General features: G+C 47.6%; 9 protein-coding genes across 9 annotated transcripts; 4 read left to right on the top strand and 5 right to left on the bottom strand.

Annotated features, from left to right (window-relative positions):
• Positions 1-3,224: 3,224 nt before the first annotated feature.
• Positions 3,225-4,082, bottom strand: CKB1 (casein kinase 2 regulatory subunit; the record flags this gene model as incomplete). The annotated part of the gene is made up of 1 exon (XM_033569763.1): positions 3,225-4,082. One exon carries the CDS (start codon positions 4,080-4,082, stop codon positions 3,225-3,227), a length of 858 nt encoding a protein of 285 aa, XP_033428569.1.
• Positions 4,083-5,119: 1,037 nt separating this feature from the next.
• On the bottom strand, positions 5,120-7,698 carry ATNIH1004_005102 (transcription factor domain-containing protein; the record flags this gene model as incomplete). Its single annotated transcript, XM_033569762.1, has 6 exons — positions 5,120-6,085; positions 6,145-6,396; positions 6,452-7,187; positions 7,263-7,308; positions 7,368-7,444; positions 7,541-7,698. The coding sequence occupies 6 exons, from the start codon at positions 7,696-7,698 to the stop codon at positions 5,120-5,122; spliced, it is 2,235 nt and encodes a 744-aa protein (XP_033428568.1).
• Positions 7,699-8,415: 717 nt separating this feature from the next.
• Positions 8,416-10,364, top strand: ATNIH1004_005101 (uncharacterized protein; the record flags this gene model as incomplete). Its single annotated transcript, XM_033569761.1, has 2 exons — positions 8,416-9,375; positions 9,933-10,364. The coding sequence occupies 2 exons, from the start codon at positions 8,416-8,418 to the stop codon at positions 10,362-10,364; spliced, it is 1,392 nt and encodes a 463-aa protein (XP_033428567.1).
• Positions 10,365-10,649: 285 nt separating this feature from the next.
• Positions 10,650-13,175, bottom strand: ATNIH1004_005100 (putative general amino acid permease (Agp2); the record flags this gene model as incomplete). The annotated part of the gene is made up of 5 exons (XM_033569760.1): positions 10,650-10,668; positions 10,711-11,087; positions 11,152-11,887; positions 11,953-12,175; positions 12,740-13,175. 5 exons carry the CDS (start codon positions 13,173-13,175, stop codon positions 10,650-10,652), a joined length of 1,791 nt encoding a protein of 596 aa, XP_033428566.1.
• Positions 13,176-15,216: 2,041 nt separating this feature from the next.
• ATNIH1004_005099 (putative progesterone binding protein) lies at positions 15,217-15,781 on the top strand (the record flags this gene model as incomplete). The annotated part of the gene is made up of 3 exons (XM_033569759.1): positions 15,217-15,325; positions 15,382-15,516; positions 15,603-15,781. 3 exons carry the CDS (start codon positions 15,217-15,219, stop codon positions 15,779-15,781), a joined length of 423 nt encoding a protein of 140 aa, XP_033428565.1.
• Positions 15,782-16,032: 251 nt separating this feature from the next.
• On the bottom strand, positions 16,033-18,174 carry NOP4 (mRNA-binding ribosome biosynthesis protein NOP4; the record flags this gene model as incomplete). The annotated part of the gene is made up of 1 exon (XM_033569758.1): positions 16,033-18,174. The coding sequence occupies one exon, from the start codon at positions 18,172-18,174 to the stop codon at positions 16,033-16,035; it is 2,142 nt and encodes a 713-aa protein (XP_033428564.1).
• Positions 18,175-18,392: 218 nt separating this feature from the next.
• On the top strand, positions 18,393-19,391 carry ERCC1 (DNA repair protein RAD10; the record flags this gene model as incomplete). The annotated part of the gene is made up of 1 exon (XM_033569757.1): positions 18,393-19,391. One exon carries the CDS (start codon positions 18,393-18,395, stop codon positions 19,389-19,391), a length of 999 nt encoding a protein of 332 aa, XP_033428563.1.
• Positions 19,392-19,604: 213 nt separating this feature from the next.
• ATNIH1004_005096 (uncharacterized protein) lies at positions 19,605-22,650 on the top strand (the record flags this gene model as incomplete). Its single annotated transcript, XM_033569756.1, has 4 exons — positions 19,605-19,664; positions 20,316-21,038; positions 21,243-21,721; positions 21,774-22,650. The coding sequence occupies 4 exons, from the start codon at positions 19,605-19,607 to the stop codon at positions 22,648-22,650; spliced, it is 2,139 nt and encodes a 712-aa protein (XP_033428562.1).
• Positions 22,651-23,785: 1,135 nt separating this feature from the next.
• LAG1_2 (putative longevity-assurance protein (LAC1)) lies at positions 23,786-25,427 on the bottom strand (the record flags this gene model as incomplete). Its single annotated transcript, XM_033569755.1, has 4 exons — positions 23,786-24,379; positions 24,438-24,725; positions 24,797-25,107; positions 25,286-25,427. The coding sequence occupies 4 exons, from the start codon at positions 25,425-25,427 to the stop codon at positions 23,786-23,788; spliced, it is 1,335 nt and encodes a 444-aa protein (XP_033428561.1).
• Positions 25,428-25,480: the final 53 nt, after the last annotated feature.

Below are 25,480 nucleotides of genomic sequence, written 5' to 3'. Positions count from 1 at the left end.
CTACCTACGGAGTACTAACTCGTATCGCGGAACGGATAGATAGGCAGTGACCGACTCCGCCGGGGTGGACTACTGGCGAAATATGGAGGCCTTGTGCGTATTCACTATTCACGGGTCTAATCAATTATTAATTAACCTTATGGAAAATGGACCCCAAACACCCTGGCTGTCTCCTCAAAGGATTCATACCTGGACAACGTATACGTTTCGCCCATGACTGACTGGATGTTCCTCGGAGTGACTTGCCGGGGTTCGAGGATGAAGAGCGGATTGAACCGGATTCGATAAATAATGAGACCAAAAGGTTGAGTCCTCTGCAGTAAGAACGAAGTACAGAGTAGTCACTCACTATTCTTCGCCTGGGCCAGACTCCTCCATGAAAGATCGTGATTTGTAGATTTCCTCATCTGTCTGTATTTTCTTTTTTTCCTTTTTTGACCGTTTTATTGATTTATACTTCCTTACTTGTTGAAAGGGAAAAGAAAAGAAAGAATAGAAAAATACCGCCAACAATGATGATCATGGGGAAAAATGGCCATCTGCATCAATTCAGTGGGGCTCTGCGTGCACTGGAGAAGAAGAGAGCCGACTGCTGCGCCTCCACCGCGCTGGCATGGCGTGGTACAGACGATGATCATTTGATGCAGACGATGCAATATTGCAGGCCCTGGCCCGGGAGCTGTTTTGGGCCAGCAACTATCGGCCCTGTGCTACCCGAAAGAGGGAGGTTCATTTGCTCCAAGAGTGTTAGTTCCGTACTTTGTTTCTCCTCTAACTATCTATTGATATTTGAGTCATCCAGAGTCGATCGACCAGATCTAGCCTACTAGCGCAGATTCCCAGCCAGACTGTCGGCCTTTTTGTTCCCGGACACCATCGTAGTGGGCGTGTTGCCACGAGGTACATGGACTGGGTACACATTCCTTTGTCTGCTTTGTTTGTGTCGATGTTCGTCCATGGGATCCCCTCAAGGACATACTGCTGCTACTACTACTACTACTACAACAACAACAACAACATACAGACTGGGGCCTTACCGGGAGCCAACGTTGGTCGCTTTCCCTAGAGCGGCTATACCTTCCCGAGCCAGATTAACAAACGATCCAATGACGGTCGTTATCCGGGAAACTGAATGCTGACAGTCGGCACGGTGTAGTATATAGTTGGTGGTCCAACATTCCATCCCCATCCTAGCGGCGTGCCGCTGGCTGGCACTAGCTGGGCGCCTAATCCCCAGGCCATGTGGCGACTGGTGATCTCTTTTGTTCAGTGTTGGTGAAGTCCACCAACACCTAGGTTAATTATCTTGTTTTGTGAACGGGAAGAGTGAATACATAGAGGAACAAACTCAGATTGTGATATGCCTTGTTAACAGCCACTGGGCTGGAGCTCGTATCCAGGTGTTGATTTCTTTGCAGTAGTCTTGCATTCGAATGCTGAGCCTGGATTCGTCACGCAAGGTCACACATGCGCGGCTCAAGCAGTCCAATAAACCATTCTTCTTGATGCCGGTGAAATCCGAGAGACACAGGTCTTAAAGGGCTGCAATTTGTGGCTTTACTTGGTGCATGATTATGGTTTACGAAGGATATGAATCAATGCAAAGTATTGCCGTGGAGGGGGAGGGAGATGTTGCAATAATACCTAATGATGGATACGAAGGAATCCCTGCAAGGATGTTGATCTGGAGGCTACTACGGAGTATACGGAGTACTAATCAGTCTTTCATCTTTCATTCAAATCACTAATGATTAGAAATAGAAATTGGCCTATTGAATTATTCCTAGACTGCTTTTCATTTCTCCCCCTCCTTTTTGCCCCTCCTTTTTGCCCCTCCTTTTTATTCCTTTCTGGCTCTTGACTCTGTCTCATTAATTCAAAATATTTAATTAATATCTATTAGAATTCCAAATCATCTTCATCCTCGTCGCCGTCATAAGATGCAGGGATTCTGAAGATTACGATTACGGGAGGCTGAACGATCATTCATTTACCACGTGCGAATGTCATTAGTGGGGATGCTGCCAGATGCTGTCTATCTTTTCCTTGATTAGTCTCGTTAGATGTTAGTTCTTCTGGGCTGTCCTTCCTGGTCTGTTTCAGAAAGCGAGATGGCATCATCGCATTCATCTCGGCTGTTCTAACCAATAATCAATATTTATTCATTTTTTTTTTTTTTTCACAAAAAATATTAAACAAATAAATAAAATAGAATAAATGAATGGATAAATGAATAAAATGTATATCCATGAGTAATATTTATGCATATACCAATCCAAGAGGTGATAGATGTTTCCATTTTACTCTTGAAGCAAAAAAGGTAAATGTATCCAGTTCATGAAGAGGACCTGGGAAAGAAAATATGTATATATTAGATATCTGGATGGATGGATGGATGAAAATAGCCACTCTAGTCTATTCACCCTACCTATCGAGGGAAATGAATGCCAGTTTCTGCATCTCATGATTATTCTAGTGTATGGGTATCCAAGTTCGATCACTATTTACCACTTAGTCTAAACAAGTAGATATTGCTTCCAGTTAGGCTTATCGGAGAACACCGATGGGTTCTTTCTGGCCTTCGTCGCTTATCAAAAGAGACGATATCTACTGGGTTCCCGTTGTCGCCTACTGACAGCCATGTCATTTACTAGTGGTCACAACAATCATTCAGTTCCATGAGTTCTTCTGTACTGTACTCAGCTTGATCTGTACGCCAGGAAGAAGATATGTTCGACTCAACGACGCCTTAATGCAGTAAAAAAAATATGTAAATGTACTTAAGGAAATAAGAGGAGAAAAGGACTTGCGTAACGGATGATATAACTAGGCACTGGACGAGGGAGGAGGCCAAGGTAAAAGAAAAGGAAGTCCATAAAAAAATAGAACCTGGGGCAGAACGGGAGAGAAGACAAAGAGGAATGAACTCATAAAAACCGTACAATTGTTTCTCATCTCCATTACGCTGTTCCCTCTATAATTCTCTCTTCATTGGGAACGAGAACAAAAGTATTAAAAAAAGACAAAAGGAAAAAGTTCATCACCTCATTTACACAGCATCTGCTCCGTTAATATTCATCTGGTTGTTAAACCGCCGTCTTCGCATCGGCGCCTTTTTCCTTTTGGCAATCGCCGAGTTCTGTGCACCACCAGAAGCGACCCCCATCTCGGTATCTCCATCGTTGTCTGCAGTCCCATGATACGACTGATAGAGTCCCATTTCGTCAAGTGCAGTGATATCCCCCCGGCTTCATCCGTAACCACTTCATGCGCGGTCCTGCCCGAGACCGTTCCGAAACCCGGAAACCGTAAATCTTTGCCTCGTAAACTTTGCCATTTCCAAGCCCGGGGCTGAAATTGATCGTCCGTACGCCGTTGATCTCCCTGGGTTGGAAAGACGCCTGGTTGTTTGTTGAAGGCAAGGAGGGCCCAGTGGGTGTCTCAAACCGTGGTCCAATTTCCAGATCAGGGAATGTCATAAAGAACAAGCACCCAAACGTGGTCCCAAAGAAAGCCCCATCAACCGAATGGAACCGACTATTCGGGGGAGTATACAGGTCTTGGCAACTCGGACAAAAGAGCTTCACAGTCTCCTGCCCAGGAGTATCAGAACGTCCCACCGGTAGAACTTTGCACCCGTTGCAGTAGACGCGAGGGCAGATGCCGAAGTGTTGCATCTCATACTTTTCGAGCATTTGCTGGATCCCCGGTCGTGAAGTAATGTACCGCTGGTGAATAAGGCCGTAGAGGAGTTCGGCGGAGCTCTCAATCACGCTCAAATCGCTCGCCACGCGTGTATGTCTTCGTTCACCAGCCCTCCGGTACCCCGGCGGCTTCTCATCACCCAAAATTTCATCATCATCTTCCTCCTCCTCCTCTTCCTCTTCTTCCTCGTCCTCTTCCGGCTCCACATCCAGTATCATCTCCAGCGCCTCCTTGTACATGGGCACCTGCGACTGCAGCCCCGTCAGATTGAAGTCATCCTCAATGAAATCTTCTGATACTTCTGCGAAGTATTCATGGCCCATTAAAGAGCAGAAGGAGGAGATCCAAGACTCCGGAGCACCCTCCGACGACGACATATCGAATGAGTCGGATGCGGATGATGGAGGCGTTGATTCAGACAGTTGACTCAGATCCAGCCTCTCTAGGCCGTCGGCCAACGCCGAACCTGTCGCTCTCGACACGTTGCCGAGATATTGAGGGGAACGGTTTCAATATGCTCCCGTAAAGAGATGGCGATATCTGCCGGCTTTGCACCAGTTGGTATAGGGTCTCGGCAGAAGTCTCGAACTGGGGTTGTTTGACACCAGAAAAATAAAACAAGAACAAGCTGTTGGGAATAAAATAATAAAAAGAAGCAGATAATTACGGAGATCCGTCTAGCCTCTGGGGTAAAAGAAATTGCGTCTACCTAGGAACCTGAGGGGTCATGACAGGATGCGGGCCGATTATTGTGCGATGAGGGCGTTGACGCGGTGGCTATGGCTTGACGGTGGTCAAAGGAGCATCGAAATTGCTCAAAAGTACGGCAGTCGAATGGTGTAGGATTGCAATTATCGGATCTTCAACGACCGGTGCACCTCGTGTGCTGTTGAATGTCTGCTTTTTCGATCGTGCAATGATCGATCGACGGAGTCGAGGGGTCTCCGAAATTAGGTTCGTGGGGCGGTGGAAAAAAAAGTGGTTGGCAGAGATGGAATGGATGGCAGTGCGCAACCAGTGAAGAGAGACAAACCCCAGCACGATGCAAATTCCAAAGGAGTGGATTCACAAACGGTCACTCACCACCTGGAGCATGGCTTTGGTCGGGATGGGATGGGATGGGATGGGAGAAAGAGGCATGGGGGGCAGCCACTCTCAAGAGTCAAGGAGCTGCTGGTTCGCCCCCATCACGTGTACCCCCAAACCGGGAAGGAGGATAGGCCTGGATCTTCAGGCCTGAACCACAACATCATTCATCTACTTGCATCTGTCCAGTGCTAGACTTCCATTATTTTCATGACGAAACCTTCACATAAGAATTATATCGAGAAGAAAGACAAAACAAGAAGAATCTCCCATGCGTTATCCCGTATATAACGCCACATATAACTGAAAATTCCACCAAAACACCTCGTTAGAATAGATCTCGAATGACCCTTGAGAATTCCCCTTCATCTCCTAAAACTCCAGAAAGCCCTTCGCCTGTGTTCTGGATCTCCCCCTCGTGACCAACAAATCCATTGATGCCATCGTGTGTCGTGCCGGGGGCGATGAAGTTGCCAAAGCCCCCCACGGCCTCGAACAAATTGGTGAGCTCCTGGCTCATCTGCAGTCCATTCAATGGGCTATTCCCCAACTCTACCCCATTCATGGTCCCATAAACCGAGATATCCTCCATGGGATGGCCGGCCAAACCGGCCATGGCCACCGCTGCTGTCGAATGTGGGTCGTTCGAGTCGGTCCCAAAGGGACGAACCAGCATGCCCAGTCTCTCCCCAATCTTGCGAAGACCTTTGATGGTCTTCCATAACCGCTTCGATACGTATGACTTCGTACTAAACCCGCTGACGAGATCGAGTGCCATGTAGAACTCGTCCCGTACCTGCCGATTGAAATCGGCCGGTGCGTGGCAGACAGCAAGAAGAAGAACGGCTAGCGCGGCGACAAGGAAATAATTGAAGGTGATCTGTTGCGTGCGGTAGATGTCGGAGGTTTGGTTAAGTCGTGTGAGTACGCGGACCGTATCTTTGGCGACACCCACCACTGTTTGGGCGTGTCCCTTGTCTTCAGCGATGCTTACTGCGGAGTGAAGGACCGGGCGGTAGATGAGAATGCGAAGTTGGTTCATGCGTAGGTACAAGAGCACCCGTAATCGTCGGAGACCACGACTGGCCGGCTCGCCGTGCTTCGGAGACTCCACTGGATAGAACTTCAAGGTATCTGGCACCTGCTTGTACCATTGAAGGATCTGATAGTCTAAATAACCAATCTCATCCTGGCGTATGTCGGTCGCTCCCTCCGAACCTAATCCGGAGTACCAAATCTTAGAACTGATGCGGTTATATGCAACCATACATCTCAGGTACGGCAGTGATGCATCCTGGAAGTCCGATTAGCGTATGGGAATATAATTGGGAAATACTTGGCAGTATATTGTACCGGTTCTGGAAGGTTCGGATCAATGTCTTCGTCCTGGATGACGAATGGTAGCCCTGTTCCAAAGCCCCAACGTCTGTCGAGAGTGTGAATGGCCCAAAAAATCTTGATTACCTCTGGCCATTGCTCCTCATTGGGAAAGGTTTTTACCAATGCGTCTCGTCGGTGAAGGCCCATTTCGAGGCACATTCGTGCAGCTAGACCAATGATGCGGTACGCCATGGCATCATCGTCCGTATGGAAATGATAGGTTGCCTGTCAGAATTCGAAGTTATAACCAAGATTCTCATCACGTTTCTGAGAAACATACCACCATGCCCAAGAGCTGGATTGTTTTGATGCTCACCGAATCCCAAAGTTTGGATTCGATGGCGGGTTTTACGCTCATATACAGTCGCTGACCGAGCTCGCTCTGACCCCCACCCTCAACAATCAGGGTTGTTGCAAGAATCATCTTCAAGAGGTTCGTATTTTCATCATGAATACCATCTGCTCCTGGAAGCCCTCGTTGCGCGAAGCCAGTCCGTGTTGCAGCCTCCATAAATGTATAGAGCAAGTTAATCTGTTGAGTCACTTTGTCAATGTCTACAAGAGGATACATGATGCCAATTTCATCTTCGTAGACCTGACAAAGCCTTAAGGCATCTTCCCGCTTAATGGCCCATATTGGATCCTTTGTAGGATGTATAGAAGGGGCAAGAGACGCCAGCTGAGGTGATTCCATAGGTGTACCATGCGCGGTAGTGATGTCGTCCGTTATTACTTCCTCTGCTGGTGCGATACCCATGTTCTGAAGGCTGGACCTTGCCACATCAAAATTAAAGGCGGAGCTTGTAGGGCCATGGAACCGAGGGGGTCTGTTGCGTGGTTTGGCCAGCCCGACCTGCATAGGAGTAAAGACGGACTGCGACCCATCACGGGAAAAATTCTCAAACCCCGGCGAGTCCAGAGAAGATTTTTGCGTCCGAAGGTCATTGAGGCTAGTGAAGAGGCTGTTGACTTGATCTTGGAGAGTGGTGATTTGGTCTTTCATAGAGCGGAACTCCCTGTTCGTGGTGGCGTTGGTCAGTTGCTACCAGGCTGTCTGGGGAAAAGGGAGGAAGGGACGGGATCAAACGCACTCAGAGTCCTTGAAATTATTATTACAGCAATTCGGCGCATACCGGCCTATCGAAAAAGGGGTCAATAACAGTAGAGATAACAGTTTGCGCATTCGCCTTGCTCACATTCGAGATTAAGATGCCCACAGCGTTGACAGGGGACTTGACCATTGCACTTGATTTTGCGTCGTTTGCATTCGTTACTGATAAAACAAACCCATCAGTCGTCAGCGTCAATCTCCTTGGGATGGACATGGGGGAACTTGGGGAACTTGGCGATTCTAGATCGTGCGTCATACCAGGCAATGGAGATGTAGCGATTCCGCTTCGACCGCGTGTGTGTTCCGTTGTTATGTTCCGCTTTCCTCTTCGCACCGTCACCAGTCTTGGTGGAATTCTGCTCGCCTGACACCGGCTGGGACGATAGAATGTCCACCTGGGGGGACTCGGAAGACATACCGGCTGATGCTGGGGGTGATTGGGTATGTTGTTGGGACTGAAGATGGCGGTAATGGGCGCGGAGAGATTCCTTTCCGGACCATCGGTGCTCGCGCGGGGTTTTCCGTTTCCCCAGACTTGGCAGGCTCGATTGATGCGTTTTTGGATAAATTGAGGGCAAAGGAAGCTCTTGCCAGACCCATCGAGAAGAACTAGAAGGGTGGAGTTTATGTCTACGATGAAACGAGTAGTTATTTCATTTAATATGGACCAATCTCGGAGGGGGATTCCAGAGGGATATGCTACGGACATGATCACGAATCAAGACCGTAAGAATTAAAGGCCCAGAACATCTCGAACCTACTCCGGTCATGATGTACAGTACTAGGGCTTAGTGGCAGTTCAAACAGAGGATCCTGATATATACCAGTATAAACGCATATAACACTGGGATGTTTGTCGATTCTGTTGGTGGAGGTGCGATCGACAGAGACACCGATCAGCCATATTCAAACCACGTGTAAATAAATCTGAGGGTGGATTCCAATTATAGAGAATGTATTCACAATAATCCAATTATCAATATCTAGCCTCCGAATGGTTCATATCCAGTCTACTACTCAGAGTAGGTAAGATCAGTCCTTCAGCCGGAAGCCGGAAATTGAGATTTCCCGACAATACAGCTATCACCAAGTTATGCAGGGAACGCTAATAAGTAGCCAACTACTCGGTTGGAATGCTTTACGTTAACCCGCGGGTTCGACTGCATTTAACATGCGTAGTCGCACGATCGTCCGTAACGAGACGAAGCTGGTCCAGCTCTCGGGATGAAGCTTCCACGTCCTCCTCAGGTTACCACCCTCTCGATATCCTCGAAGGCGTCGATATAGTCAAATTCCGCAAGAGATGTTTTATCCCCGAACTTCCGATTACCCTTCCCCCTGGATACTTCGGTGACTTCCCGGCCGTCGAGCGTTGGTTTCAGACATCCCTATCCCAGCCAGAAGCGTCGCGATTGAATATAGCGTACCTGAAACAGCACGGTGCAGACGCATTGGTACCACTAGAACTCACCCAATCGCATCTAGAGCAGAGTGCACACCAAGAAAGCCCAGGGAAAGATGAGATTGGGTTCCGGAAATTCCACGCACCGCTAAGCCTTTTCTTGGAATGGATCCGTGCAGCAGAGACTCAATCACCGCCTACACGGCTGTATCTGGCACAGTGTCAGCTCCTTGATCTACCACAAACACTGCGCAACGATTTCCCAACTCCTGCTCTCGTGTCCCAAGCAGGACGAGGCGACATTTACGACACCAACGTGTGGATCGGACATCCACCGACATATACTCCTCTTCATCGTGATCCGAATCCCAATCTTTTCGTCCAACTTGCCGGCAAGAAAGTTGTGCGATTGATCGCGCCTGATAAGGGTCAGGCTTTGTTTGCTTCGGTGAGACAAAAATTGGAAAAGAGTGGTGGCCACGAGGCAGCTGCGTTTCGGGGAGAGGAAATGATGCAGGGCCAGGAGAGGGCTTTGTTGGAAGAGGCTGTCTGGGGTGATGTCTCGGACATATCTGGTTCAAAGAACGATTGCAAGGGATACGAGGTGCATCTTGAGGCAGGTGATGGATTATTTATCCCCAAAGCATGGTGGCATAGCATCAAAGGAGTTGGGAAGAGGGTCACAGCTTCCGTAAGTTTTCTTCTATACCATATCATTCTTGATAGTGTGTCGCATACTGATGTATTGCAGGTTAATTGGTGGTTTCGATAGAAGTAGTATATCTTGTATTATATCACCTTGTAAATGAAATACAACAATACCAAAAATAATACCAATAGTCTTAAGAAACTACTCCGTAGCTTCAATGATATCCAAATACATCAGTAAAAGAAAAAAGAAAGAGGCTGAGAGAGAAATCTACCTGACTGTATGCGGGGAGCATATCCGGATACACTGTAAGAGCTCGATCGAATCGTTCTAGAATCCTCCGCCGCAAAAAAAAAAAAAAAAAAAAGGTTTCATCGACAACCCAATCCAATCCAATCCACCTTCAGTTACTTCACATCAGACCCAAAATCAAACAAGACATGTACATGTCTCTCTCCAGCATCTCCCGCGTAACAGTATTCCACCTCATCCTGAATCCGCTCTTAATTCCATCCCGTACATCCACCGCCCTCGCTCCTGCATCGGCAGCAGCAACGATACCACCGTTTCATAATACTCATATTCATATTCACTCTCAGTCGCCAAGTCGGGCTTTCTCGGTGTTCCAGCTTCAGTGTCCACTATCTCCTCCCATCTACCAGCAAGCAAAGTCTTATACGGCCATGAATACTGGATCGTCCCAAAACCGCCACCAGCAGCAGCAACGACAAAGAGAAGACCCAGCTACGCACACCCCTGAAAATAAAGAATATTTAGCCCTCCCGGATGCTAGTACAGCTGGTTTTCAATCTGCGGAATTGGATATAAGTGGTGGTGATTCCACTGTGAAGCTGGATCATCTAGGCCCTCTAGTGGTGAATCAGGATGGAACGTTATCGCGGATTACAAACTGGGGGCAGATGACGGAGATCGAGAGACTGAATACGCTACGGGTTCTGGGGAAGAGGAATAAGTTGCGGATGGAGGCCGTGAAGGCTGCAGGAAGTGGACAAGAGGATCAGGAGAAATAATATATCTGATCGTCGGGCCCATGTGGTTGCAAACTGTATGTTGTAAGATACCTATTTACAAGCTAATCGACATCTTGAACGCTATGCTTTTCGTTGGATGCACGCATATGCGCCTATGGGCTCAGTTCCGTTTCATAGCTACACATTATTCACTGCACTTCATTTGGGAAGGGCATGAAAAAAGATAGTAAGTAATACAACTAATCTTCTAATATTCAGGACAGCCTCCCAAGGACGCGAAATAATTGTTAGGCAAATATCCAATCGGCAAACCTTGAGAATATATTACTGCGCGATGCTTAACCTGGCTGAGCATGAGGATTAATTAGAGGGGATCGGATCTTACCTGGACGGTTCGGCAACGTAATTTCTCGTATACTCCTCGATTTTGTCGACTCCTGTCACTAGGTCGACTTCCTCGGGCTTTTTAATCGAAGTGCCATGCCAAAATTTCCAGGAGAAGTAGAGGATCGGGAATATTCCGATCATTGTGTACGAGAAGAGGAATGTAGGCACATCCCAGTTGCCCGGTAAGAAGACTTCGTAGCCACCCACGAACGCCATGACGATTGTGCACACCATCGCGGTATAGGCAACATAGGGTTGACCGAGACTCTGGTAAGGTAGAGAATGGCGAGGGACACGTTGTGCCATAAGCGCTTTCCTGAACCGAGTGTAGGTGAATGTGACGACTGAGAAATTGATCAGCTGCGATGCAGTGACCTGTGCATACGGTTAGAAATGTCTTCCCAAGGAAGAGGCGAAGTGTAACGGAAATTGAACCCACCAGATTAACGAACCACTGCAGGACGACGGCCGCACCGTTGGATACTTGCAGGAAGGCAAGAAGAGCAATTAGGAGAACAACTCCCACACAGTATATGGGAACGCCAGATTTGGTGCATTTGGTCAAGACTCGCGGCGCTTTTCCTTCCAGAGCAAGTCCAAACAAACTTCTGCTAGCGCAGTAGACATAGCTGTTACCTGCACTGAAAGCCGCCCCAAGAACCATGGCATTGACGATGTGTGGAAGGATAGGAATATCGAGCCGGTCCATGGCAATCACGTACGGTGATGCAGCTGCGCCAGGCAAATCATCTTCAAACGCAGCGGCCATTTTTGGGTCATTATAAGGAACTAGGATTCCGACACACAGAGCGCCCAAAACAAAGAAAGAAGTGAGTCGATAGAACATGCCATTGAAAGCGCTGGGCAAAATCATGCGAGGATTGACAGCCTCTCCGGCAGCCATTGACACATAGTCGGGCCCTGCAATCGTGAAACTGGCTTGAATCAAACAGGCGAGAAATCCAAGCCACCGGCCGAGATCCCCTGTCTTATAATATTCTGCAAAAGCTCCGGGTTTGTTCCAGTATCGGAATCCAAACCGATCCCTTTTAGGGTTGCCACCCAGCATCACAATGAAGGTGAAAAGAATCAAGCCTACACTGAGCAATACCTTCCCTAGAGCGAGCCAGAACTCCGCCTCACCGTACCATTTTACTGCAAAGACGTTGAAAAGTCTAAGATATCACCTGTCAGACACCAGGGGATTGCTGACGTCCTCGTTGGGAGAGAGAGAACACACATAAATAGCACAAGCACAATGACAATGATAGCTGCTACTGGAACGACATCGCTCCAATAATTGATGATCATGCTACATGCAGTAATCTCAAAGGGAACCATGGCGGCTTCAAAGATGAAGAAATTCCATCCAGCTGCTACTCCGAATGCATCGTCGACGTAACGGCTTGCAAACCGAATGAAGGGCGAAGAGATAGGAAGGTAAGTAACCATTTCCGCTAGACCTAGTAAGCGTCTTATTTTTAGTAAACGCTATACATCAAGGGGCATGGGGACGGTGTCGGTAGTAAACATGACCCGCATGGCTGCAATGGGAGGTTGGGCAAGTTGGAGATGCCAACGAATCGTTTGGGATGGGGAAAATGATAAAAGTGGCGCTTTTGGAAAAGAACTTCGCGATGGATAGTATTCAGGGCCGCTTTGGATAGGAAATGCTGCTGGTGGCAAAGGGTTTGGAGGATGGGGCTTCGTACAAACAGTTATAGCCAAGATAACCGCACACCTATAGACAAGAGATATATAAGATTCCATAGTCCCAAACGTGATCAAACAATGGGAGAGCACTGGGGACTGGGGGATGGGCAGGGGAGTGGTCCCGCTATCTTGTTAACAAGGCGCAGCACAAGTCGTAATTAGTATGTATACCTTCCAGCGATAGCGCTTTAGGTTTTCACAACTTGTTACATCTGAAGGCAAAAGTATAGATTGTTCTTCTTTGCTTCTCTCTTCAACTTTGATTTTCGAGCAGTACTTTATATCTCTTTTCATTTTTGACCACGGAAACTCACCACTCACCGCTTCCGATTGGGACTGAGACAGCAACAAGACACAAGCAGAAAGATCAAAAACGACTATAAAACGCATGTCCACGGGAGTGGTAGGAACTAACCAAATCAAAAATGCCAGGAATAAGCTTCCAGGACCACCCTTGCCCAGGCCCTTGCCGATCTGGACGTACAACGCGGTGCCAATTGTACCCCCGATACCGATTAGTTGGATATGTCTGGGTTTGAGCTTCCGGTGAGTATAGTCGAACGCCTGCTTGGTCAATCCACTATCAATCGACACATCGCTGTTTTCAACTACGGCATTCTTTTCCGAACAGTCCGTTGGAGCTCCAATGCGTGTTGTTAACTTGTCGTCTGTAGCCAAACTAGGATGGTTGATGGCGGGGTATGACCCCACTGGAGGGGTATGTTCAAGATCCGAATTGGAATTGACCATTGTCGATAACTAGTAATAGTCCCAATTGAAAATAAAGAATATGGACGTAAGTGAAGGAGAAAGGGAAAACTGTCACTATGTTATAACATGGGAAAGAAAGGGAAGCAAAAGCGGGGAGGGAGAGCAATGAATGAGGGAAGAAGGGAAAGGAAATATAGTCGAGGAGGGAAGGCACGAGACCTAGCCTGGGAAGGCCTTTAAAAGAAGGGTGCAAGAAAATTTGCAGACTAGCTGGGCTGGGCTAGGCAGAGTGTCAGTGTAGTATCAACTTGTAATGAGAGAAGAGAGAAAATGAAGAGGGAGGGGGAAAAAAATAAAAAAAAAAAAAAGGGAAGAAAAAAGTACCTAGCTATAGCTAGCTTTGAATGCATGCATAAACGGCGTTCTCCGTGGACAAATCATAGCTTAGAAAAGTACATTGAAGCACTATCGACCCCATTCATCAAACCCCACAGTGGCAGGCGGCATCATGACCTAAAGGAAATTAGTATTGATTCTAACTTCTAAAACATGACTAGAGGCCAGTATGTCGATCCCTAAGGTACCTATAGGGTACATCCACTGATGGCTAGACGGTGGTAGGAACAGAGATCTTATTAGTCCACTAATCGTACGATCGTATGACGAAAGTAAAGAATCGTTGTCAAAAAGCATTGGGGTGTCCGATATTAGGGACGGCTGGACTTAGTTGAAGGGAAGACTGGTCCTGCCGAGGTACGCTACGCTAGCTAGAAGGAACAGTGGGGCAGTGCACAATAATGCAGTGGTGAGGCTTTTTATGAGGTATGAGGGAGGTAGAATAACCACCACAAAAAGCGAATGGCCCATCATTAAGGTTAGCGATGTCACGCCCATGGCCAGTCAACATTTTGGCAGCTAGATGTACAGGAGATGATCAACTCCACATTACCTTGATTGTGCAGTAGTGCCCTGCATGCTAGAACATGGATTGGATTGGATTGCCAGATCTCTTCTAGATGGGTTCCCAGGCTAATAATACAAACTACTTAGCCTAATGTTCAAGTTCAACTTCCTCTCTGATATGTATTCCCAACCGAGATAGCTAGCTAACTATACATGCTGGCAGTTCCCGTTATATGATTCCATGTTAATCAAGTCGCACTTATAGAACGTGTTCCTGACAGTCACAAAACATACTATAGAATAATAGAAATAATACAATAATATATTGGATAGCCCTTGCTGATCTCTAGCGTTGCAAACTCAGGTCACGCATTCCGGATATTTTGTCTCTGATGTTGAGTTGGCGGTTTTTGTCCTAGACAACTCGGCGGGAAGAAGGGGTCATTGTCTTCATAGTGGAGGTAATGTGAAAAGTCCGACTCGGTAGAGCCTTCTCTGAGATGTCCTCTGCTGGTATTATCTCGCATGACCTGATTCGGAGAAGTTGGTCCTGCCGTTTCAGAGGCACGAGGGAGCAAATCTTGTGGAACTTTCTCTTTTTGATTGGAGGACATCCGGGACAATTAAATTTGCAATAAAATTCAGGGCAGGTGGTTAAAGTCTGGGTATGGAGGTAACCTAGAACACCCAGAGGTGGTATCATCCATCGCTGCCAGTTTCAACATATCTCCGCACATGGATATATGGTTGTAGTCCAAGCGGGGTTGACGTCACATTTAAGCCACGTGAACCCGCAAACGGCTCAACTCAGTGTACCCTCTATAAAAACATTTCCGGATTGAATATGAACGAGTCTTTTCTGATATTATATATGGATTAGTGAGCCCAGTGCCACTGCACTGTTCGATCATAAGAAAAGCCAATATAGACCCACCGACTGCGCTGATTGACAGCCAGTCACAATGACTGCAGTAATATACCTCAGCATTTGAACTGACCCACGGCTGTGCCGACCTCCGACCTCCGCCGCCTGCCCGCCTTTTTCTGCCGGTCCGAGTGGACGAGGCAATTGCGCTGAAAACCCCGAACAACCAACGGAAATACAGACTCTCTACGAGTGTCAGACGATATTACACACTGCAACACAAATACCTTGCCATTGATCAGGCTGTAAACAATGTCTGGCCAGGACCCTGAACAGAAGCGTTTCTCGCCCAAAGTGCCGGTTCAGCTTGACCCTCCCAAATATGATCCGATTACCGTAGAAGAGCTGTCCAAGTGCGATGGTCTGTCTCCTACGATTCGGCTCTTATTGTTTTTATCTCGTTATATTTTGATTTAGAAGACCTTGTTGCTGATTTTGTGTCTCCGAGTTCCCTAGGTACGGACCCAAATCGCCCGACTTTGGTGGCTATCAAGGGAATTGTTTTTGACGTGACCAAGAACTCTGCCTATAGCCCTTCTGGCCAGTACCATGGTACGCGGCCCCATATATATACTCCCTTATCATGTTCTTGTGTTGCTGTTTGGGCTAGCCTGTATTTACACTGACGGACTATGCAGTCTTTGCAGGAAAAGACCCCTCTCGGGCCCTCGCCTGCTCGTCTCTTAAGCTCGAGACTTGCAAGCCCGATTGGTATGATCTCGAAGATAAAGAGAAGACCGTACTGGAGGAGTGGTTCACATTTTTCAGCAAAAGATATAACATTGTGGGCAAGGTCCAAGATGCCACGAATTATTGAATGAGATTATGGTTGGAATAAGGGGAAAAAGAATGAAAACTACCTTAAGAGTTAGGAGTGATCGAATATGCTGTTGAATTGCCCGATACCCACAAACTGACGCCTTGTCTGGTTCTCATGGGATGCATCGAAGATGCGCTGGACTCCTTGTTAGGTGAAAATCTACTCTACCCGTACCAGAGATCGTGTTAAATTACAAATGAAAATTGTGCAGATTATCTATAACTTTTTGCTTTTCCCTCCAACTGATTTCACTTCCGTGACCTGCGTTGCATCCTCTTCTTCGCGATGATTCGGTTGCGCTTAGCGATCTTGTTTTGTTCTTCATCATCTCCATCTTGACCTTTACCATCGTTGCCCTCTGGTCGCTTTCTCTTCTTCCCTTTCGGAGGTGCCTTGTTATTCCTAGGCTCGTCCTTGCTCGGCTTGCCTTCGCCTTGCATACTGTCCTTCTTCTGATTGCGTACTTTGGCTTGTTGCTCAATACGACGCTTGACGACTTGGGCGTTTTCGATGGCGAACTCAACAATGAGCCGCTTTTTCTTGTCTTGAGCATCCTCAGAGCCGGTCGTAGGAGCCTCGACAGCATGCCCGTTGAGCCATCTTAGTGCCATCAGAGCATGGCGATGAGTATAGTATTCAACGAAGCCGTATCCTCTGCTTCGTCCCGCGCCGCTATTCTCTTCGACCTTGCTGCCATCCCGACCTTCGAAAACAATCTTAGATTGTCTCACGACTCCCTGTCCTTTTTTCTTTCTTTGTTGCTCCGCCTCTTTCATTTCCTCGGAGGCCCGCTGCAGTTCTTCTTTAGAAAGGGCCTGACGAATGCCGGCCGAGACATCCTTGGCAAACCCAACAATCGCCTGTCGAGCAAGTTGTTTCAAATCCTTCGAAGTGACATGACGTGGAATGTTGCGGATGGAAAGTCGCGTTAGACTGAGATGAAGTGTCGGGTTCTTCTTGATAAAGTTTTGTCGTTGTTTGTAACTATCCTCTCTCATCTTTATCTCGGATGGCGAAAGTTTCTTATACAGCGCAGAGTTGTGAGGAATTGTTCCCTCAGAAAGCAGATATAGACGGCGCTTGTCAGTGTCACGGACCAATCGTCGAGACACGCCCTCTTCCTCAAGTTTTGTAGCCTGAGACTTGCTTACAGCACGGGAGACTTGCAATACACGGCCCTCCATTGTGTATCGGCCTGTTGGGTCAGCGTTCTCATTTTGCAATACTGAGTGTTTGAGTGCAGTAGAAGGTTTCTTGGCTGTTGACTTGTCTGCAGCGACGGCGTCTAGTTGTTTTGGGGCGTCGCGCACGCAAGACGCTGCATCATCGACCTTCCAGAAGCATACAAAACCTGTTCCACGCGGACGTTCAGTTTCCTGATCAACAACAATGCGTGCATAACGAAGGTTTCCGAATTGAGTGAAGTGTTCGTAAAGAGTCTCGTCCGTACACGTGAAAGGCAGATTCCGGAGAAAGATAGTACATGCGTTTCTTTCATCCTCCACTTCTTCCTTCTCTTCATCTTCGCCCTCTTCATCGTATCCCTCACCATCACCTATACTTTCAATATCTTCATCGTTGTCAGATGAAATATCATTGTCATCGTCAGAGACCGACTTTGTCGACAGGGTATCATCTTCCATCTCGACATCACTGGACTTTTCTTCCACAATGTCTTCCTTAGCCTCGTTTTCTTTCTGCAGATTCTCCCACACATCCTTTTGCACAGCCCAATCAACGGCTAGAGTTCTTCCATCAACTTCTTTTCCGTTCACAGCCTGCAGAGCCTTTTCGGCATTTTTCTTCCCTCGAATAACCACAAAACCAAATCCTGCCAGGTCCTTCCCCTTTTTCGGGAGAATGGCCTGTTTGACTTTCCCGAAGCTTCGGAAAAGAACAGCTAGATCATCCGGTTCTTTGACACTCCAAGGCAAGTTTCGGACGATCAACTTAGGCGGCAGGGCGGCATCTTTCTGTTGCTCTCTCTGCTTTTTCAGTTCAATTGCAGTAGACGACGGCACACTCTTTCCTAGTTTCTCGTCGATCGTTCGGTGGCGTGGTTGGGCGTAATCGACCCGAATTTTCTTGCCATCGAAAACGGATTGATTGAATTCCTCCAAAGCGGCTTTCGCATCATCAACATCGGCGAAGGTAACGAAACCGTAGCCTTTGGACTGCTTTGTTTTCGAGTCGTTTACGACAGTGGCATGTTTAATAACATAGGATTGCGAGAAGTGCTCTGCTAAACTCTCGGTAGTCGCTGAGGCGGGAAGTGATCGAACAAACAGAGTTCTCTTCGGCAGCCCATTATCCCCTTGCGCAGTAGTGCCATTTTTTGACACATCCATAAGAGACGCGGGAACTTCTGGACTGGAGCTCTCTTTCTCCATGGTGGCCTTGTCACTTCCGGCCATCAATGCAGCAGGTGATTGTCAGCTCTTTTTTTCTCTGCCGTGTAAAATTAGCGGCAGAAAATTCCCGCCGATGTTCTTGGAGACAAAAAAGCGGGTCTAGGCGGTGAGATAGGTGGATACTATCTAAGAGGCCACGCCTCATCCAAAACACATTATATGGTTATTGGCTATTGTAGCAACGGTTACCAGGAGCTATGGCTGATGAACATTGGAATAATGCTAATGTTGGTCATGCCTCAGACCCTTCCACGCCACATCCAGCTCCGACACGACCATCGCAGCCAAAGATCCAACAACCCACGCCGCAGGCGCTCGCCAGCAGAAGTGGCCCTTCCGCGATTCTCGTTTCAACCAGACAAAAGGGCAATCCAATCCTGAATCACATCAAGTTACTGCCATGGGAGTACGTAGATACTCCTGCGGACTATGTGCTGGGAGGTACTACCTGTGCGTTGTTCCTGTCGCTGAAGTACCACCGGCTCCACCCTGAGTACATCTACTCTCGAATCCGGTTGTTGGCAGGAAAATATCTACTCCGGATCCTCCTGATTATGGTCGATATACCGAATCATGAAGATAGCTTGAAAGAGCTATCAAAGACGTCGATCATTAATAATCTCACGCTGGTTCTTTGTTGGTCGGCGCCTGAAGCTGCTCACTACTTAGAATTGTTCAAGTCTTCGGAAAATTCTCAGCCAACGGCAATCCGCACGCAGCAGGCCCAATCATATAAAGAGTCGTTGGTTGAGTTTGTCACGGCACCTAGAAGCATCAACAAGTCTGACGCCGCAAGTCTTATATCTACCTTTGGAAGCTTACAGAATGCAATCAACGCACAGCCGGAGCAGATTAGCTCAGTACCCGGTTGGGGCGAAAAAAAAGTTCGACAGTGGTGCAATGCCGTGAGGGAAGACTTCAGGGTCGAATCAACCAAGAAAGCAGCAGCTCCTAAAAGGAACAATTCGTACAGAGAGACGGGGCTTTTGGATCAGAATGCCTTGACTTTATCAGGATCTACATATATTCACGCTCCTCTCGAGGACAATATGGAATTGGAAAAACCAGAAGGGGATTTGGCACAGATGCTGGAATGCAATCCAGAACCCCGTCAAGCGGACGAAACAAACCAAAAAGGAGACATGAGTGAAGGCATAATGGCAGCGCTGGCAAAACTTCGAGAAAATGGTGGCTGAATGCATTGCTACGAGACCTTACTGTTGCTGGATTGAGTGGGGTGATACAATTTATTATCAGCACATGAGAGCGCTGGTCCGTGTTTCCCGGCCACATTCGAGAAAACTTAATGGGCCTCTTCTTACCCAAGGATCACAAATCTAGTGCCGTATTGGTCTAGTTTTCTTCATTCAATTGCTTGCTCGAACGCGAGGGCCCGCGTATCCAGGCAAATGGAACGGCGCAAAAGGCCCAGACTTCTATGTGGCCACTTCCCCTTTTGGGTACTTGTGGTATGGGTTGAGATAAGCTTGGTTAAATCCATGGAAAAGTGCCAGTGGCATCAAAAGTAGTGGTGTCAGCCTGATCAGCCACTAAGAAGTCAGCCTGTGAGGAGAGAGTGAGGACTAATGCAAGGGTTAAAAGCCAGATTACTAGCCTAATCGGGTGGTCACTTGTCCCATGGCGAGCGAACGGGTCAAAAAAAAAAAAAATAAATAAAACTGACGTGGAGCTTTGACATGTTGGGCATTCAATGAGAGATCAATAGGAAGTTGTGACAGGCGATCGGCACGGCACAGTAATTGCATTGTAACACGAACATCCTGTGATCTTGGCATCCACAGCACACTCACTCTATGTAGTACCGCTGTACTCCGTAGTTCCCCAGTTATTCGTACTTACTCCCATACTTTTTTTTTTTTTTTTTTTGCCAGACACTAAATCAGGCACCGGATGAATACTCCTAGATGGATCTCTGCCTGTCTTAACTATTCCTGCGTCCTGATTGGCCTGGCTTGCTGAGTCAAAGCAAGGACCATCACGTGGGGAAGGTGGGGCAGAGCTCCAAAAGGGGAAATCGGGCGGACGGAGAACATTGGAAGTTTTGGAATCCAACACGATTCTTTCTGATATGCGCCCGCGAAATTCTGACGCGGCCCCAGTTACTTGCAGCGTGTGGGAAAAATCCTTTCATTTATCCGAAGAGCAATTCGGAACTCTCCACCGACAAGCTAACTGGACAAGCCTCTTCCCCACTAGACTATTTCCAGCGCACGGTTCGACCTGTGCTATTCATTCGCCGGTCCGAGCCGGATCATGAGACTATGGGGGAAGAGGGCAGTAAGGGTGCTGAACCAAGTATCAAGCCCGACATCCATAGCCAGGAATTGATTGATGCCGGTTCCTCGGGAGCTCCGCCTGCGCGCAGACTCGCCAGTAATCATGCGAGTGACCAAAGATCGCCCAGGAGCAGTCCGCCTTCCAGGGCGAATCAGCAGGCTTCCCAATCCAGGAAGTTCGAGTTTGTCCTCGTAACCGATAGCGAGTCACGCCGGCAAGTCCGCCGGCATGCCATGCGCCAGTATATGCACCAACGGCGCTTGGACAGCATCGCTCGACTGGGGACCTCTCGTATACCGGTTGGCGGTTGGGCCACTCGCCAGGCCTCAGATTCCGCTACACCAGGCACCTCCTCCCGAATAGAAAGTGTGGAGGATGAATCACCTACGAAGAGTGAAAGGGATTCGCCGTCCACCGACGAGGAACAACCGATTCTGCAAAAGGGGAAGTCGCCTTCACAATCATTGGTCCCGAAGTCACACAAGGTCAAACGCGAAGAAGAAACTTCTCCTCTATTGAGTAGCTTCAATTCTTCAGATCCTCTGGTATCTCCTGGGGAAGGGGGTGGAAGGGATCCCTTTAGCTGTTATCCTATATCGATCTGCCATGCAGATCATGAATTGATTCAACATTGTAAGTTTCGACCCTATATTTCACATTTACGTTCCCAATACCTGGGGTTCCGTTGTACATCTAGACTTTTTTTGCTTTTTTTCTATTTAAAATATCACGTCATATGTTCTGGCTAGGAGCTTACGAACAGTAAAGTTGTGGTGACCTACCCATCCATGATGTACAAATTCGTCGATCGCGTCGCAGGCAACCCGATGATGGAAATATTTCGGCAATTTGCATTACACGACGAACTCCCATTTCAGGCTATGCTTGCTATTGCCTCAAAGCATCGTGCAGGTGTAGAAGGCAAGGTGGAATCGGTTCAGAGTCTCACTCACAAGATGCGGGCTTTACGGTTGATGAATGAGCGCCTCCGTGCAGACTCGACAGGTCAAAATGACGGGACGATATATTCAGTAGCTACCATGGCTGTTATTGAGGTATTTGAAATACTCCCGGAGCTACTTATTGAGGCTGACGCAAAGAAGAAATGGTCCAAGGACGCTTCAATTGAGCGTGTACACTTTAGGGGACTAGCGTCGATGATCAGGAACCGAGGGGGGATGCGAGGAATGCGGATATCGAGCCCTTTCTTGGAGAAAGTTCTTTATTGGTAATTTATTGATGTCTGGCTGTTTCCTACTTTGTTGGCTGACTTCTGCCAGGGTCGATTTTAGCTGTGCTCCCAAGGCAATTGTTAGTACCTCCCTACCTTGGACCGGAGCAGTACCAGACTCTCCACCAGCTGGATTTGACTTCCTCTCCCCTGATCTACATCTTGGTATTCCTCATGATTCTACGACGGATGAAGGTTCAGAAAGCCTTTGTGACCACTTCCGAGCATGCGAAGATTTTTTGAGATTCTTCCGCCATCTTCATGAATTGGAACGTGCCGCGTTGAACTCAACTCCCGACTTGATATCTAAAGATGCACATCGCCGCATCAAGCAATTTAGCCCAGGAACACAGCTGCATATCATCCTTACCATGATTCCAGACTATGATCATGGGATCCGAGACGTTCGCTTTATCGACGATTATACAGGCATGTCCTGCCTTGTCTTCCTTGCAGTCGCATTACACGATTGTTATCTTAAGTCCCTCAACTTTGACCACTACCTCGAGTGGCTGAGCATGGAAGTCAAGAAACTGAATCCGCACGCCAACCCAAGCATCACTGCTATTCTCTGGCTCTTCCTGAATAACGGCGGTTACCCGAGGGACCAACCAGGGGATTCTGGGGACCGATGTTGGGTGGTTTCACGATTTATGCGAATTGTCAAACGCCTCGAATGGAAACGCCAAGGGACCATCTGGGATCATATACGACAGGCTCTGATTGACTTCGTCATGACGCAGCAAGAATGCGCGCTCGGCTCGGATGACGTTGATGAAGAGGCCCTAGTGGCTCGACAGTATAGAGCCCGCCGGTCGCCGACATACCTCTGGGACGAGGATCAAATGCGGGAATACATTCTAAACATCAAGAATCCTCCTCCCGCTACGACATATTTTGAGATGAATGCACCAATCATTACATAATCCAACCATCTATGATTCAGGACAGCACCTTTTTTTTTTTGTTTATATTTATATTTTTCACTTTACTATTGTCTTTTCATACCATTTGTTTTCATTATTATATTTATTGATGCGTGACCAATTCCCCCACGACGATGACGAGCAACGATGACGGTACTGCAAGGACATAATTTATTAGGCGGTAGTTCATTCTATGGTCGAGATATCATTGACTACCCAATTCAATATTTCAGTGGATAGGTATCTACTGAGAAATGAATCATACCACTTGTGTAGAGTAGTCTGAACGTAGAGATTGATAGATCCATACTGGACAGGTACTCTGTAGTTAATTACATTCGTTCCAAGCAAGCACCTAGGACTAGGACTTAGTACTGGGTAAGTACTAGACCAGACAATGTGTTTAATAGGCGTCAGAATTACCGCGTCAGTTAGTATCTGGCATTTGTGCTTCAAAATGCACGGTCCAAATCAGGTACGTCCCAAAAGATCTGTGAGATTAGGCATTCTCAATGTTGCTGTGTTGGCTTAACGTGATAGCTACTTAACTACCTATTCTACTAGGTACGATCGAAAGTGCACGACGACTGCAGGTAGGGTCGATTAAACAGCAGTATACTTGCGTTGAATAAGGGAAGTTGAGACGATCTGACGCAGGTTGTCTTCCAGGGATTTTACATAGACAATCCAATCAACCCTTTGTCACTATCGATCGATATGTAATATGAAATTGTTCAATCATGAGAGAAAGTATGCTCGATCGTCAAAAATATGATCCATGAAAGACATAATATTCAACACTGGTATTGATAATACCATGCCTATAAACCATAAGATGAATCGAATAATCAGGTAATCAGATAATCATCACAGTGGAGGATATAATAATTAAAATCACAATCACAAAAACAATAATAACGCCTATACGATCGGCCAAGTTCATGGTATCAAATGCGACAACGGATAAAGACTGAAACCCAGGTGGCATGAAAATAGGGAGTATATGTGTGTCGGTGACTTGGTCAACATCAGTCACGAAGCAATCCATTCCATATCCATAAGAGCATTAGAAAATGAGTGCAAAATGAGAGAGGGTGAGAGAAAATATGTCGTGAAATCAGGCAGTATCGGAGATCTAAGTCGGTTTCTCACAGCCGATTCGTCCTAGTAATGCCCTATGATCACTCTGCTCTCCGAGTCGGACCCGTCCACGTCCTCGAGGCCGAACGGTAGAGGACCCGTTCGCTCTGCGCCATTCGACACTGGCGTTGTCGGTAGGGTTAACGCCGCCATTCGGACTGTCCTTGCGTCTCACGTAGACCTCTTCGTCTTCGTCATCGCTGCGGGTATCTTCGGCGTTTCCAGTACGGAGAACGCCCACGGCCACGCGCACGACCATGGTGAACCAGATGATGGACAACACCTCCAACGCCAGTAGAAACGAAAGGAAGATCCACTTGATCGTACGGTTCATGCAGATAGGGCCATCGAGGTCCAGGAAGGGATAGAAGAGGTAGGTAAACTTGTTGGGGTAGCCATCGGTGGAAATCATTTCTGCGGTAGTGCCCGAGTAGCAGCCATACGCCATCTTGGCAGGTACCTCTTTAAAGATAGACCAGCACAGTATTGGGTACATGATATGACGTGTGAGAAGCCACCCAGCCATAAATACACCGAAAGCGACATTACAGGTGGCCTCATATTTGAAGTATTTGAGGATTTTGGCCGTCTGGACATTGTGTCAGTCATCGCATCTTCCAGCAAATAGGTACGGACATGGGACATACCGGCAGAAGAAGATCAACGATATCCATTAAGCACAGCACCACATTAGAAACATTATAGAAGCTATAGAAATAGGCGGATGTCAGAAGGGTACTGGTGATAATATGGTGGATCAACATCTGGTAATGGTCCTTCCTCCGCTCCTCAATATTGATTACGAAGAATTGTTGTATCCAGAACGAGAGTTGCACCAGAAGGTACCATTTCAGAGTGCCTGAAACGCCGCGAGACGGCCACTCCGCCCAGATGGCGCCATTGTCGAGCCAGTAGTACGAATGCGACCAAATGTACTAACCTCCCATTAGCATAAGATATATAAATCGACCGGGACACGCCCCCGGGAAGGGGCTATAGTACGAACCATTCCAAACGACAAGAAAAACCCATAGTACAGCCACCCCCACCCTTGCTCGGCGAACCGAACCGACGCTTTCCGTTTCAATCCCGCACGTCTCGCAATCGGCTGGAGGATCCAGTCAATGGTAATGGCCCGGATGGCCGTGAAAGCGATTGCCGAACTGGCAACGAAGTAAATATCATCCCAGCCTTGAACGTAATGGCCCTGCTCAGGCTGGTAATAAGATAGCTGGAAAAAAGGAGTGGTGTATGGACGGAGCGAAGGATAGAGATGATGGACTGCCAATAGCATCAAGAGAATTGTCAACGAAATCCCTGTGCTCGCAGACGGTTAGCCAATGCCATTTTGGAATTCCGCTAAAAGCATGGTCATCGGGTTACACATTGGGATGAACATGACATCAGGGAGAGGACAAGCAGGGAACGACGACGGAACCGGAAAGAAAGAAAAGAAAGAAAGGTAAAGGACAGGCCATTGAGGTCATAGTCATACCGATCTGGTTGGCAACCACCCATTCTCGGAAGGTTGTTTCTTTGGTGGTAGGACGGTGGTGATGGGCATTGGTGGACACACAGGCATTGAGCTCTGCGACCGACGACGACGGGGAGGAGACGACGTCCTTGTCCATGACCATGACGAGGCTTGAGTCTTCAAGGAATCCGAATCCTGAATGGAAGGGGCCACGAC

The sequence above is a fragment of the Aspergillus tanneri genome (genome assembly GCF_003426965.1).
Source record: "Aspergillus tanneri strain NIH1004 chromosome Unknown AapTan_3_pilon_pilon_pilon, whole genome shotgun sequence".
In the NCBI taxonomy this organism is placed as follows: domain Eukaryota; kingdom Fungi; phylum Ascomycota; class Eurotiomycetes; order Eurotiales; family Aspergillaceae; genus Aspergillus; species Aspergillus tanneri.
Note: the sequence above shows the minus strand (reverse complement) of the source record. Positions and strands in the feature narration are given on the sequence as shown.